Source organism: Callionymus lyra, chromosome 7, assembly GCF_982586985.1.
Source record: "Callionymus lyra chromosome 7, fCalLyr1.hap1.1, whole genome shotgun sequence".
Classification (NCBI taxonomy): domain Eukaryota; kingdom Metazoa; phylum Chordata; class Actinopteri; order Syngnathiformes; family Callionymidae; genus Callionymus; species Callionymus lyra.
Window position 1 is genome coordinate 3,134,582 of NC_141824.1, and position 14,935 is coordinate 3,149,516.

General features: G+C 36.7%; 1 protein-coding gene across 15 annotated transcripts in view; it reads right to left on the reverse strand.

Annotated features, from left to right (window-relative positions):
• Nucleotides 1-218: 218 nt before the first annotated feature.
• The window catches only part of kirrel3b (kirre like nephrin family adhesion molecule 3b), a 213,318-nt gene continuing 198,601 nt past the window's right edge, over nt 219-14,935 (reverse strand). For 3 of the 15 annotated variants that reach the window (XM_087795347.1, XM_087795339.1, XM_087795338.1), the window contains 4 exons: nt 13,244-13,327; nt 12,945-13,060; nt 11,064-11,153; nt 219-5,329 (listed from right to left, as the gene is read on the reverse strand). In XM_087795347.1, the coding sequence (XP_087651473.1) occupies nt 4,865-5,329; nt 11,064-11,153; nt 12,945-13,060; nt 13,244-13,327 (755 nt within the window). In that variant the 3' untranslated portion in view covers nt 219-4,864. The remainder of the gene's footprint in view (nt 5,330-11,063; nt 11,154-12,944; nt 13,061-13,243; nt 13,328-14,935) is intronic. The other 12 variants (XM_087795353.1, XM_087795352.1, XM_087795346.1 and 9 more) reach the window with 11 other exon arrangements.

The following is a 14,935-nucleotide window of genomic DNA, read 5'->3' on the forward strand; positions in this document are numbered from 1 at the left end:
AACAGATGATGTTTCATGAATCAAATGAAGTTTCATGAAACAGATGAAGTTTCATGAATCAAATGAAGTTTCATGAAACAGATGAAGTTTCATGAATCAAATGAAGTTTCATGAAACAGATGATGTTTCATGAATCAAATGAAGTTTCATGAAACAGATGATGTTTCATGAAACTTATGAAGTTTCATGAAACAGATGAAGTCACTCACTGAAAGTCATAAAGTCAAACAATATTTTTATTGTCCAAATATACAGAGTAAAATCATCATAGATTCACAAACCATTACAGTTAAATTACAACCTTTTTTTCTCGCTTTCTTCCCAACATCTCAAGGCCAGTCGACTGTAAGTTGTCGTTCTTCTGGGAGATTGTACAGGATGGCTTTTTATTACAATGATGTTCATGATTTTGTACAAAGTTTTTTTTTTAAAGTCCACCTCGATCACAGTAAAAAGTTCTCAAACCGGTTCCACACGTTTGATAATAACTGGAAACCACCGGCGTTAAGACGAACGCTGAGAGAGAGAAGAGTGTCGGTAAACAATTGTATAGAAGAATCTTTGATACAAACTCAGGGCTTTTCTTTCCTCTCGCAACAGTATATTATCAAAATCCATACACAGCGTTAGAAGAAAAGAAAACGAACACAGAGAGAAACAGAGTAATAACACTTTTACGTACAGTTTCTATGGCATCATGTCATCGTGTGACGCTCGAAACAAATCGGATCTCAGAGGTTTGTCTTTAGCGTCTCTAAATAATACAGTGAATTGGAAACGATTTTTTGTTTTTAATCAGGAAAATGCAGCTGCACATTGTAACTGTTTATTCACCTGCCACGGCCTGGCGCCGCAGAGCAGCGCTGGCGTCCAGGTGAAACAAACCAGAGAGAGGTCGACAGGTGAGCGAGGCACAGTTTGACCTCCAGTCCTGGCGCTTTAGATTCCAAGAGTTGAACACGGAGCTGGTGTCGCCGCAGACGGTCGTGGACTATAGTGGCTGCTGCCGCCGTCGCCGGGACAGAAGGTTGGTCCATCAAATATTTATCCGTCTCCCGAGCCGGAGCAGATTCTCTGGACGGAGAAGACGAATTATATTTGGATCACTGCGGGGGAGGAGCTGGAGGGAGAATCTGGGGCTTTTTTGGACTCGTTTCTCCTTTACATATAAACCACTATTTGGACAATAATGTTTCTTTTTCATTCTCAATAACCCAGTGAACGTCGAGTGTGTATTTTTGACCTTTAAACGATGAGAAACATCACATTCTTAGCACTTAAGTTACCTTTAAAAAGCAAAATAAAATAATAAACATTGATGGTAAAAAGTCATTAAAAATTCCTCCCAAACTATATGATAACAAAAGTAAATTTCATGGTTAAAAAGTTTCACTCAAATAATGGTATTAGTAAAAAAATACTTGGGTAAAAAGAAATTTAACACATAATAAAATAATGTTGAATGTAGAATGTGAGACATTATTCAAAAGCAAACATTCACACATATTTTAAGGTGGAGAAAAAAAACAAGAAAACACATCGTGTTCAGAAATGAACTCTTTTGAACACGAGACCAACTTGTCGGTCAGAGTTTTGTATCAACACTTAACCAATTTGTCTTTTTTCATTTGAAACTCTTCTTAAGGCCAAACTGTGATCACATTGTTTGCTGTGTCAGATGAATTATGGATGAGTTTAGCGCCAGGAAATCATTGTCTGTGCGGCTGTGCTGCTGCGTGGGAATTCATTGGTCTTCATAACAAGAAAATAAATCTGACTGAGAAGAAAGAAAAGCCTGGAAAAAAAAAAAATCTTATTACAGGGGGAAAGACGGAGTAGAGATTTATTTACAGTCTACTAAGTGCCAAGCTGGATTATCAGTGTTGAAACAGAGCTCTCTCTTAAGCTGTACAATGGGCAACAATCCATTTGTTAAATTAGAGACTGAACCACTGACACTCAAGTGGAAAGCTCTATTCAATTGTGTCAGCTCTAATCGCATGTAAAGTGCTTACAAAAACAACTTCTGTTCCCAAAAGCTGCGTTCGCACTTTTCCGTGTTTGATGAAGACAATCTCTCCAGCTGAGCTCCAGAGACCGGAGGACGGAGTCTGATCTATATCGATAAATATCGATGGATGTTCCAGGAATCAACACAATTTTGACAGAAGATTATTGGACTGGAAATTGTATTGTGAAGTTGGAAAAATGCTTTTTAAAAAAAAAGAGTCACCTGTGTAGTCAGAATACTTGAATATAAATTGAGTAAATTACATTTGTTGCCTCACAGCAAGAAGGTTGCTGGTTCAATTCCAGGTCGAGCCAACTTCTGACCTTTCTGTGTGGAGTTAGTATGTTCTCCCCGTGTTGTGTGGGTTTACTCCGGACACTCCGGTTTCCTCCCACAGTCCAAAAACATACAGAGGTTCATTGAGAACTTTGGGGAAATTGTCCATAGATATGAGTGTGTGTGTGAATGGTTGTCTGTCTTTGTGTGTCCTGAGACTGACTGGCGTCCTGTCCAGGGTGTCCCCTGCCTCTCGCCCTATGATACTGGGATAGACTCCAGTCTCCCTGCGACACCCATAAGGGATAAAGCGATAGCAAATGAATGAATGAACATGTGTTGCTATGGAAATAATTAAAAATAAAAAGTAATATATTGTGGCTTTGAACGCTTTTATCATGATTAGGAAAAAAATATATATATATATATTTGTTATTTCAAAGATTAGATTGACCCTAAATTGTTTCTGTTTGTGCGCTCGTGGTATTTTATCTGCAACTAGTTTTTGGAGATCTAGAAACAGCATGAAGTAAAAAGAACTCTTAAGAAGAAAAAATGATTTTTCAACTGAGGTTTAATCATGAACGCAACAGAAATCAAACAAAGAGAAGAAAAAATAATGATAATAATCAGGAGGATGTGATGATTATTCGCTCTCTATGGTGTTGAACATTTTGCTTAATAAAGACAACTTTTATGTGTTAAGAGTTTGTCAAGTCAAGAGGTTTTTAAACGTGTTTATTTCAGGTAAATGAGTGTCTGAGATTAAACATATTTTTCACATTCTTTTTAGCAAATGTGTTTTGGTTTTAGAAAGAAAGCAATTATTCATGTAAAATGCAGACTCGTCAGTCCCTCAGAGTTTTTATTTCAGCAACTTCTTGTTTTGTTGAACTCGGTAAGAAATAATAAAAACAATTGTATAAATATGGAAAGTTTTGTTGGGTTTTTAGAAACATAGTCAAACGTGATCTTAGCTTCGAAACATCGTAGTCAAGGACTTAATAATGGGATTTATTCTGAGTTATTCTGATCTCACAGCACCATTTAATGTGTGCTAATGATTTCTTAAACACAGTTTGAATTTTAGAAAGTTAAACCATTTTGATACGTTTGCTTTACTTCGATTGAATTAAAAAAAAACAACAGAACACGATACGAACCTAGTTTTTTTGTTTATATGCATCGACTCTCACTGAAGTAGTCATGAAGTCAAACTATATTTTTAATGTCCAAACAAACATTTTTTGTATTTTATTTGGCACAAGCTAACGTTCAGTTTACTAAGTAAGTTTGAGAAACTCTGTCCCTCAAAGTTTTTATTTCAGTTCATTCTTGTCTCGTAAAAGTAAGTTACGAATATTTTTTGATATATTGTAAAAACTGTGAATGTTGTTTAACATTTTAGCGTCAAAACTAAAGGACGTTGGATTCAGTTTCAGGGGAAAAAAAACATGTATCATTTTGATTGAAAACTTCTTGTGTTGTCAGGTTTACCGACAAAATCAAACGTCGCCGACTAAACGAACGATTCCATGTGTCGTTCTCTCTCTCTCTCTCTCTCTGGTCTCAAAGTTAAAAACACATGGACTGCAAGTGGTTAAAATAATAAACCAAAATATATCATATACAGTAAGTTCCTACAGTGCAAAACTGAGCAAAGATGCACTTCAAACACCTCGGCGTCGCACCGAAGCAGCTCCACGGTAGCAAAAAAGATAAGAAACAAAACCTCTCGCCTCAAGACGACGCCAAACAAGTCCAGGTGAGTCTCGGACACGGCGAGCATCTTCTCCGGGTACGGCCGACGTCGTCGTCAGCACGAAGGAAAAAAAAACAGCGAGTGGTAAAAACCGCTGTTTATGGACTTTTTTTTCCCCGCCCGGAGCTGTACTCGCCGCAGAAACACCAGGGAGGACCGGCTCGCCTTCGTCTGTCTTGCTTAGTCAATGTTTTTATTGACGCTGTTTCGAAGGAGCCCTGAAGGCAGACTTGATGGGGTTTGTAGACAATAAGAAGTGCTCGCGTCGTATCCCGTCAGGATTCATCCGTGCGTGTGTGTGTGTGTGTGTGTGTGTGTGTGTGTGTGTGTGTGTGTCAGACGTTAGAAAATAAATTACACTCGCATATGTACATATTGTTCTATCAGAGATCGCAGCCCTTCTTCAGCTCTGGAACTCTTCAGAGAGAGGAGGATGGGGTGTCGTCGTGGAACATCTGAACGTCTGTGGGCACAAGGAGAACGTTTCTATGTCCCAACAAGTCGAAGGTCAACGTAGTAGATAAAATAAGTAGATCCGAGCCGGGGACGAATGGAACCATGTACACAATCCAGCTGAGAAAGACCTTTTTTTTTTTTTTAGTCTGGACTCCGAAGTCCAAAGACACCAAAGTTCGGAGGCTTCGATTTGTCTCCGCCGCGCTGATTATCAAGTCCAAGTCCAAACACTTCAGAGTCCGATCGGTCTTTCGGTCGCGATGATCGATGACAGGCATGAAGGAAGTAAGGCTTCTCAAAAGTTCCGTGACCTCCAGAGATCCAGGGGCGAGCAGGAGGTTCCGTTCGCGACCATCAGGTCAGACGTGGGTCTGCATGCGCTTCTGAAGGGGCCGGGTGAGGTCTGAGTTCTGTGAGGAGGACTGGGAGTAGTGGGACGAGGAGGAGGCGGACGCCTTGCTGTCCTTGTCGAACTGCACGTAGCCGTCCGGCTTGCTGTAGCTGCTGACGCTGCTGTCGCACTGCGTGTCGATGAAAGAGCTGGAGTCGCTTAGCGAGCCGCGCTGGAACTCGCGCTCGCACAGCTCGATGGAGCTGCTGCCCATGCCCAGCACGAAGCGCTGGCTGTAGTCGTAGAGGCGGTTCGGACCCGCGCCCAGAGTGGAGTAGATGTTGGTGAAGGACATTCCCGTGGGCACCCGCTGTTTGCCCAGCGTGCCGGCGTTCGTCGGGTTCCGAGGCTCCGCCGTCTGATTGCTGGCCATGGTGGGCGTGTGGTGCTCCTTGAACGTGTTGACGCTGTAGTAGCCGTTCGTCGGGTCCTGCTGAGAAACCCACACAAATATGATTAACTCGTGGCAAAGATGGGATTTAAATCCTTTTTTTTGTGCGTCGGAAATGAAATGATCGAAGTTCATTCTTCTTTTCACAACTTTGGAACACAAATTATCTAATTTAAACAAATCAATTTTCAATAAATTTACCTTTTTAATCACACTACAGCTCAAGATTAATCGCAAATTAATCACACTTTTTGTTTCTCTTAAACTTTAGAAGACATATTTACTAAGACAATGGCACAGTGTCTCTGCACATAGTCACCAAGAATAAATGTAATAATAAGACGTCTATATATCTACATTTTTAACTGCACAAAAGGTCATTATCAACATGAGATTAATCACAGATTAATCGGCTTTTATGTTTCTTTTTAAAAGTCTGGTACACATATTTACTAAAACAACAACATTTCATGTCAAAGTGTTGCAAAGAATTAAGATTTTTAATCACAATACTGCTCAAGATTAATCGCAAAATAATCACATTTTTTGTTTCTGTTAAAACTTTAGAAGACATGTTTACTAAGAAAATAAAACTGCATGTCATAGTGTCTCTGCACATGGTCACCAAGAATAAATGTAATAATAAGACGTCTATATATTTACATTTTTAACTGCACAAAAGTTCATTTTCAACATGAGATTAATCGCGGATTAACAACTATTTTCACACAGATTAAATACACATTCACTAATACAATACAACTGTGTGCCGTAGCGTCTCTACATGGTCACCAATAACTAAAGTAATAATCATACATCATTATTTTAGAATTTCTAATGGTACATATACATTTTTTACTCGAGATTAATTGCAAATAATTTCTTATTTCTGTTTGAAACTTGCGACACATATTCACCAAGCTGAACATGGTCACCAGTAAAGTATTAACCAAAAGTCAATATATCAAATATTGTAATTGCACTACAGCACATAGTTAACTCCAGATTAATTATTCATTATATATTATATTTTGTAAAGGAATCAAACTTTCTGTTGTAAACAGACAGAATAAGGAAAAATTTCCCCAAAATATTGAAAATGCTACCATGTAAAAGAAGATTAAAACATGCTCTTTATCCAAATATTTTACTTTTTTTTTCAGCTCAACGGTTTAAAAAATGTCTTATTTACAACGATCAAAGTAACAAGTGCTTCCACTCAGTTAAACCAGGTTAACTATCTCCAATTATCGCCAACTTAGGGGGTAAGTAATGAAAGCGCTGCTGCCAAATAACATCTGTAAGGCAGCGGCGCGGCTCTGTGTGGTCGACGCTGCCCCTTAACCTTAAAATCGCGCTCCTCGCTAATTAAGCCCAGGCTTGATGACTCTTATTTTGACATCGGCAAAATGTCATGCAGTTCCCTCACATACCGGCTTTAATTGGCCCACAAAAGATTTCGTGTGTCTGAGGAGTTCTAGCTCCCGAGGCATGAGGCAACTTTTCGGAATGTTTTTGGCTGTTTTTGCTCGGAAGACACAGGTCTGTGTTTCCTTAATGTCAATCACTGTCAAGATCAAGAAGTCTAGAATGTCCTTCTTTTCAGAGACCACTAGATGTCACTCTCTGCTCTATAATCTCTATATTATTGAAACTTCATTTTTAAACGAGGGCGCCACCTACTGCAAACAGGCAACATGACGATACAACGCTAACAGACTCAGGGACTCGTTCATTCCTCGTGCTTTTAGAATGTATAACTCGGTGTGAAACGATGGTGTTTTTCTAGGTTTATATTTTATTTATTTGACCTATGTCCTTTACATTTGCACTTTGTTCTTTTTATTTGCTCTATGTTCTGTTTTTTAATAAACTATCGTCTGCTGTGAAATGGAAACACAATGTCCTGAAGGAGACCTCCAGAGGGATTAGTAAAGTCTGTTGTATTAATCTAAACTAATCTACTGCTTTTAGGGCTGTAGCACTACACAAATTTTACGATAATCTTACGATAGTCTTTGATACAAAATATCTACCTAAGGATCTGAAATCGAATTATATTCAGCTAACGATACAATCAAATAAATTCAGCTCACAAAGTGATATGATATATTTCAAATACACTTTTAGGGAACCCTGAGTTAAAGTGACATCCGACTGTATCCTCATGTCCTCAGTCCTCGTAGGATTTTATAGTTTATTTAGCAGCAGAGGACGTAATGACCGCTGCCATCTAGTGCATGTAAGTTTCACTGCGACACAAAAATGAACAAATTAATAAATAAGTAAGTAAGTGATTTATGGCAGTTAGTGAAGGATTAGACTAGTTAAACTAGTTTAAGGATCGGATAAATGTGAGTTCTTCTACTATAGCGGGTCAGAATTCTCTCTGCAGAGTTTTGTATTAACTGCAGTTTACTATTAATTAAAAAAGGGATTTATTTAACTTCATATCAACTTTATTGGAATACAAACCATATAATACGTTGATAAATAAAACATGATCTAAAAACTCAACTTAAAAAAAACACAAAAAGAATTTGATATGAATTATTGTATGTTTTTTTCTCCTGACTGTTGAAGCTTCATCAGCTTCATCACTAATATATAATATTAATGTAATAACATGTAATAATAAAAACTTTTAACCCTGAACCTGTTAACCTTTTTTTTTTTTAGGAAACAATAGAAAACTATCAGTTCCATCGAGCCTGTAATAAAAAATCCTCGTCACCTAATCATGTGGGACAAATTCTCCATTTACTTTTAGTGCTTTGGCATTCATAAAACCTTGCTCAACTGCTCAGGGGGGAAGAAATGGACAGTCTTTGATATACTGTCTACTCTCGCTGTGTAGAGGTTCTTTTTATGAAGCTTCAACTTTCCACAGTTTCTTTTGGGTGTTGCTGAGAAACCAACATGATTAACTCGTGGCAAAGCTGTGACTAAGCTAATTCTTTTTCTTGTGTGTGTGGTGGGGATTAAATGAACGAATACAAATATATATTTAAATCAATATTAAACGAGTTAATAATTTTTTTTCACAACTTTAGAAGACAAATTATCTAATTAAAAAAATTCGAATTAATTTTCAATAAATGTACCTTTTTAATCACAATACAGATCAAAATTAATCGCAAATTAATCACACTTTTTGTTGCTTATTATTAAAATGAGATTAATCATAGATTAATCATGTTTTTTGTTTCATTTTAAAAGTCTGGCACACATACTTACTAGGACAACAAAATTGCATGTCATAGTGTTGCAAATAATTAACATTAACAAGTTAACTCAAGATTAATCACGGATTAATCACATTGTTTGTTTCTGTTAAAACTTTAGAAGACATTTTTACGAAGACAACAAACTTCTGCGTGTGATCACAAGGAAAAAATTAATTATCTGATGTCATTATTTTATCATTTTTAATCGTACACAAGTTAATTTTTAAAATGAGATTAATCACAGATTAATCATGTTTTTTGATTCATTTTAAAACTTTAGAAGACATATTTACTAAGACAACAAACTTCTGCGCGTGGTCACCAAGAAAAAAGTTATTATCCAATGTCATTATTTTTAATCGCACAAAAGTTCATTATTAAGATGAGATTAATCATAGATTAATCATGTTTTTTGATTCATTTTAAAAGTCTGGTACACATACTTACTAGGACAACAAAATTGCATGTCATAGTGTTGCAAATAATTAACATTAACAAGTTAACTCAAGATTAATCACAGATTAATCACATTGTTTGTTTCTGTTAAAACTTTAGAAGACATTTTTACGAAGACAACAAACTTCTGCGTGTGATCACAAGGAAAAAAGTAATTATCCGATGTCATTATTTTATCATTTTTAATCGTACACAAATTCATTATTAAAATGAGATTAATCACAGATTAATCCTGTTTTTTGTTTCTTTTAAAACTTTAGAAGACATATTTACTAAGACAACAAACTTCTGCACGTGGTCACCAAGAAAAAAGTTATTATCCAATGTCATTATTTTTAATCGCACAAAAGTTCATTATTAAAATGAGATTAATCACAGATTAATTGCGTTTTTTGATTCATTTTAAAAGTCTGGTACATTTATTTACTAATGACAACAAAACTGAGTGTCATAGTGTTGCAAAAAATTAACTATTTTTAATCACAATACGCCTCAAAGTTAACTGGATGTTAATCGCGGATTATTCACACTCTTTGTTTCTTTTAAAACTTTAGAAGACATTTTTATTAAAACAACACATTTCTGCGTGTGGTCACCAAGAAAAAAAGTAATTATCCGATGTCATTATTTTTTCATTTTTAATCGCACAAAAGTTCATTATAAAGATGAGATTAATCACAGATTAATTGCGTTTTTTGATTCATTTTAAAAGTCTGGTACACATACTTACTAGGACAACAAAATTGCATGTCATAGTGTTGCAAATAATTAACATTAACAAGTTAACTCAAGATTAATCACAGATTAATCACATCGTTTGTTTCTGTTAAAACTTTAGAAGACATTTTTACGAAGACAACAAACTTCTGCGTGTGATCACAAGGAAAAAAGTAATTATCCGATGTCATTATTTTATCATTTTTAATCGTACACAAGTTCATTATTAAGATGAGATTAATCCCAGATTAATCATGTTTTTTGTTTCTTTTAAAACTTTAGAAGACATATTTACTAAGACAACAAACTTCTGCACGTGGTCACCAAGAAAAAAGATATTATCCAATGTCATTATTTTTAATCGCACAAAAGTTCATTATAAAGATGAGATTAATCACAGATTAATCATGTTTTTTTGTTTCATTTTAAAAGTCTGGTACACATACTTACTAGGACAACAAAATTGCATGTCATAGTGTTGCAAATAATTAACATTAACAAGTTAACTCAAGATTAATCACAGATTAATCATGTTTTTTGTTTCTTTTAAAACTTTAGAAGACATATTTACTAAGACAACAAACTTCTGCGCGTGGTCACCAAGAAAAAAGTTATTATCCAATGTCATTATTTTTAATCGCACAAAAGTTCATTATTAAGATGAGATTAATCACAGATTAATTGCGTTTTTTGATTCATTTTAAAAGTCTGGCACACATACTTACTAGGACAACATAGTGTTGCATTAATAGAATTAATAATAATATTATTAATCACAATACGGCTCAAAGTTACCTGGATGTTAATCGCGGATTAATCGCACACCGTGTCTCCTGCTGCTTCGCTACATCGTGGCTCACGAGATGTTCAAACAACCGTTGAGCCGACACTTCGTTCTTCTCCTCATGTTTGTATTCATTGTAGAAAAACAACGACTTTACACCCGTTTTAAAAAGCTTCGCCATCAACTCTGGTTTCTAATTACAAGTGTCAAACTGGCTGCGAGGGCGACGAGGAGGGCGTTGAGGGGCGAGAAGAAACTCAGCCACTCGAGGTGAATCCAGTAAATAAAGCACCAACACATCAACAAGTACTTAATGGCACACATAAAATCTAAGCTCCGGGGGCAATAAGCCTCTAATTTTCTTCAACCACCTTTGATGAGAGATTAATTGATAGAATTAGACCTGGTGGAGTCATTTCGCCTCAGGAGCTCATGCATGGAAAATAAAGAGTATCGCAGGATTAATGTATTCCTGCCTATTTCAGACCCACAGCTAAAGAGCGTTTCTCGCCCCACAGGCGTCTCTCTTTACACCTTTTTTTTCTACCTTCGCTCATGTGTTTTAAAAGCCGCCGCCGCTCATGAATCCTACCTTAATGTGCTGATACTCTTTCTCCTCCTCTTGCAAAACCTCCAGCTGCTTCAGCACAGACTCCTGTTGGAACTCTCCCCGTTCAACCTGCTTAAGAATGGAGTGAAGAAGAGAAAAAGAAGTCTGTACAGCGTACAAAAACCCGCCTTCGGAGTAGATACCTCAGATGGAAAACGATTCGCTTTTATCATTGCTTTTTTTTTTTAATATCAGTCAAAGATGGTTCACCTTCGCTCGGTACTGGCAGGAGGCATTAATAATGCATCCGTGAAAGTCTTTAGCTTGACAAAATGCAGATTTGTAAGCTGGCCAAGCTCATTTCCTGGCTCCAAGACATACTAGTGTAATGATAAAATGGTAATCTTGAAACCTTTTTTTACCACAAATAACCCACAGGCCCGGAGCGAAACGAACACACTGGTGCCAGATCCGACCAGAAGTCTGTCGTAATGTGTCTCCGGGCGAGAGGATAACACAAGTACACCCACTGCGGGATTAGCCGGTGTGCATCAGCATCGCCATGGTAACAATGTATTGGGGTTCTGCATCACGATGACAAATATAGCCGCCCGACAAGTGACGACGTCTCGTATTCATCTGTGGTGATGACATCCGGGAGGAGACGCCGACCAAGAATCTGATGCTTTTGTGCCGCCGTCGGTTCCGGTTGACGAGGAAATATAAAAACTTCCGTCGGTACACGATCCCAACAAATACGAAACAATAATGTAGCGAAGAACACGATCTGGGAAATCAACGATTCATTTGTGACCATTAAGAATACACAACTTTATTTATACAACCGATAATGACTGTTGGAGTCGCAAAGCATCAATTCTTATGAGTGATAAAGAGGAAAGTGATTCTTTACCAGCAAGTGGTTAAACTCAAGATCACTGTTAAGACGTTCCAAGTAAGGTTTTCATCTCAACTATACACTTATCTTACGAGAGTCTTTGATACAAAATATCCATTTAAAGATTTGATTAATTATATTCAGATAACGATACAATCAAATAAATCAAGCTCACAATACGATTCGATATATTTCAATACACTTTTAAGGAACCCTGAGTTAAAGTGACATCTGCCTGTATCCTCTTGTCCTCAGTCCTCTCCAGAGTCCGGTAGGATTTTATAGTTTATTTAGCAGAAGAGGACGTAATGACCGCTGCCATCTAGTGCATGTAAGTTTAATTGCGACACAAAAATGAACAAATGAATAATTAAGTAAGTAAGTAATTGATGGCAGTCAGTAAAAAGTTTAAAGGAGAAATGTGAGTTCTTCTACTGTAGCAGGTCAGAATTCTCGCTGCAGAGTTTTGTATGGACTACAGTTTACTGTTAATTAAAAAAAAAAGAAAGGTTTATTTAATTTAATATCAACGTAATGGGAATAGAAACCATATAATAACTATTATAAAAAGTTTAATTGCAACACAAAAATGAACAATTGCATAATAATTGCATGTTTACTGTTAATTAAAAAAAAAAAAGTGATTTATTTAATTACATATCAAATTTATTGGAATATAAACCATATAATCAGGTAAAGTTTTCATGTAAGTTTAGTAGAAAACGTGTGTAGCGATGATTGTAATAAGACGACATCGATCGTTTTTCCTCATTATCTTTAGTAAAAATGTTTTGAGACTCATAGAGACATTATATTCTCGGCTATATATAAATAAAATGAAGTTTTGAAAATGCAACACACGTGGATCGCTGATGATTTCTCAGATCGTACACCGACTATTTTCCACAGGAGACCATGAGTTAAAGCGACATGTTCCCGGGTCAGATTCCCCACATCGTGTACTCACAACTTCCTCTGGATTTAGAAAACAAAAAAAAGTAAAAGTATTTAAGCGAGACACTCACACTCACCATCAGTTGTTTCATGGACGTGTGCTCCTCGTTTTCTCTCGCCGCGTTGTGGTCTTTGTGGACGATCTCCACCCGGATGTCGTTCTTCGCCGACACGACCCCTTTGAGATCTGAGGACGGAGACGACGGGTGAGAACGCGAAGGGGAGACGACTCCGTACATTCTAGACCAGGACAGACCTGCTGGTCATCATTTTAAAGTTCACAACATTATTAACCAACATGTCTCGCACGGACGTCCTTCATTCATGTTGGGGACAAAAGTGATGATACTGTCGTATAACAAAGTCTTACTTTCTGTTTTAATTTTGCTTGCAAGTTCTCTCTGGTGAGCACAGATGGAGACGGGCAGTGAGGGCATAACCAGGTGCGCTTCCTCTGTAGTGTACAGACAACAGACATGCTGAAGGGACCAGTAGGACATTTGTTTGTTTTTGTTTTGTTGAGGAAAGAGACAATTGCGATGGAAGTCTCTGACCGAGATACGACATGATGTTGGATGTGATGTCAGACTGAGATCGCGTGAAATGATTCCTGATGATAGCCTGGTTATTTCAACAGCGCTAAAAATGTCCATCTCCAGATGTGATCTTGTCTTAAATACTGTTTCTGTCACATTAGTTCGAGTGACAAGTTCTACTCGCACTCATGTCGACTCATGCTGGGATTCTTTTCAGAGTAATCTGTTCCTTTTTTTGGCGTTACAAGCTAAAATAAATCCATATTGAGACCAGGATCACTTCTCTTGTCTCCAAAAAGACACTTAAAAGTATCTTCATACTTCTGGTCTGTAATGTCTTGCATGGACGCCTCGGCAAGTTAATTGTTGAGAATTTTTCTTAATAAATCTGTATTTTAAAATAACCTCAAAAGAAAAGTTCAATTTTCTTTCAGGACATTTTCCATTTTATTTGGTTGTTTTTAATGTTGTCTTTTTGGAGAAGTAAGGTCCTGTCGTCACCGTCCTATGAACATACATTTGCGTTTTTTAATTATTTTGTTGAAGTATTGTTTTAAGTGTCTTACAAGGACAAACCTATGTGTAATATTTATGAGCTAAAATGGCATCTATAGTAATTTATAGCCTTCAAACTGTCTGACGTTGTGCGTTGTTGTGATGTGTTGATGAAGCTTCATGAAACAGTTTTCTTTATTTTTTGTTCTCTCTGCTCCACAACCTCAAGTGTTCGGCATCAATTTTAAAGAAACTTCACATCTTCTTCAAACTGATGGCGCCATCTACTGAGCTAAAACATAGAATGCAACGCTTCATGAAGCTTCATCAACGCATCATAATTAATAATGTGGTTAATTAAGAACCGGAATTCTGTCCAACTTTAATGTTTCTACATCATAAATGTATGTTATTTGTTGTCTATATTGAATTTAGAAATATTTTCCTTTTCATTTTTTCTTTTTTCTGATCTCCATTTATCTTTTTAACTTATTCGTCCTCATTTACACTTTTTCAGAAATTCAAAATACTTTATTAATCCATCTGAAGATCTCCTTTTACTTTATTCATATATTTTTTTAATGGTCAATTCATATATTTTTCATTCAAAGGAAAAAAAGGAATTGATCTAATCACTTTTTTTTATTTTATAATAAATATATAATTCAGCATGTAACTACTGTAACAACTAGTAATGAGCTGATGAAGCTTCATGAAGCATTGTCCTATTTTTAGAACCCAGTAGGTGGCGTCATCAGTTTAAGATTGAATAAAATATCAATAAATTATAGATCATAGATCATCATAGAGCGCCATCTAGTGGTTTCTGACGAGGCCAGTGTTTCACGAAGCTTCATCAACACATCACAGGTTAAAACATGAACTAGCTGTGGGTCACAGCTCGTAGGTTAATAGAATTAAGATAGTAACTGTAAATACAAACTGAAGATCCACATCTGAGCCAATGGACGTTTTCAGGATGGGAACCACAGACATGCTGATGTGAACGCGAGGGTGAGCGAGACGAGGAC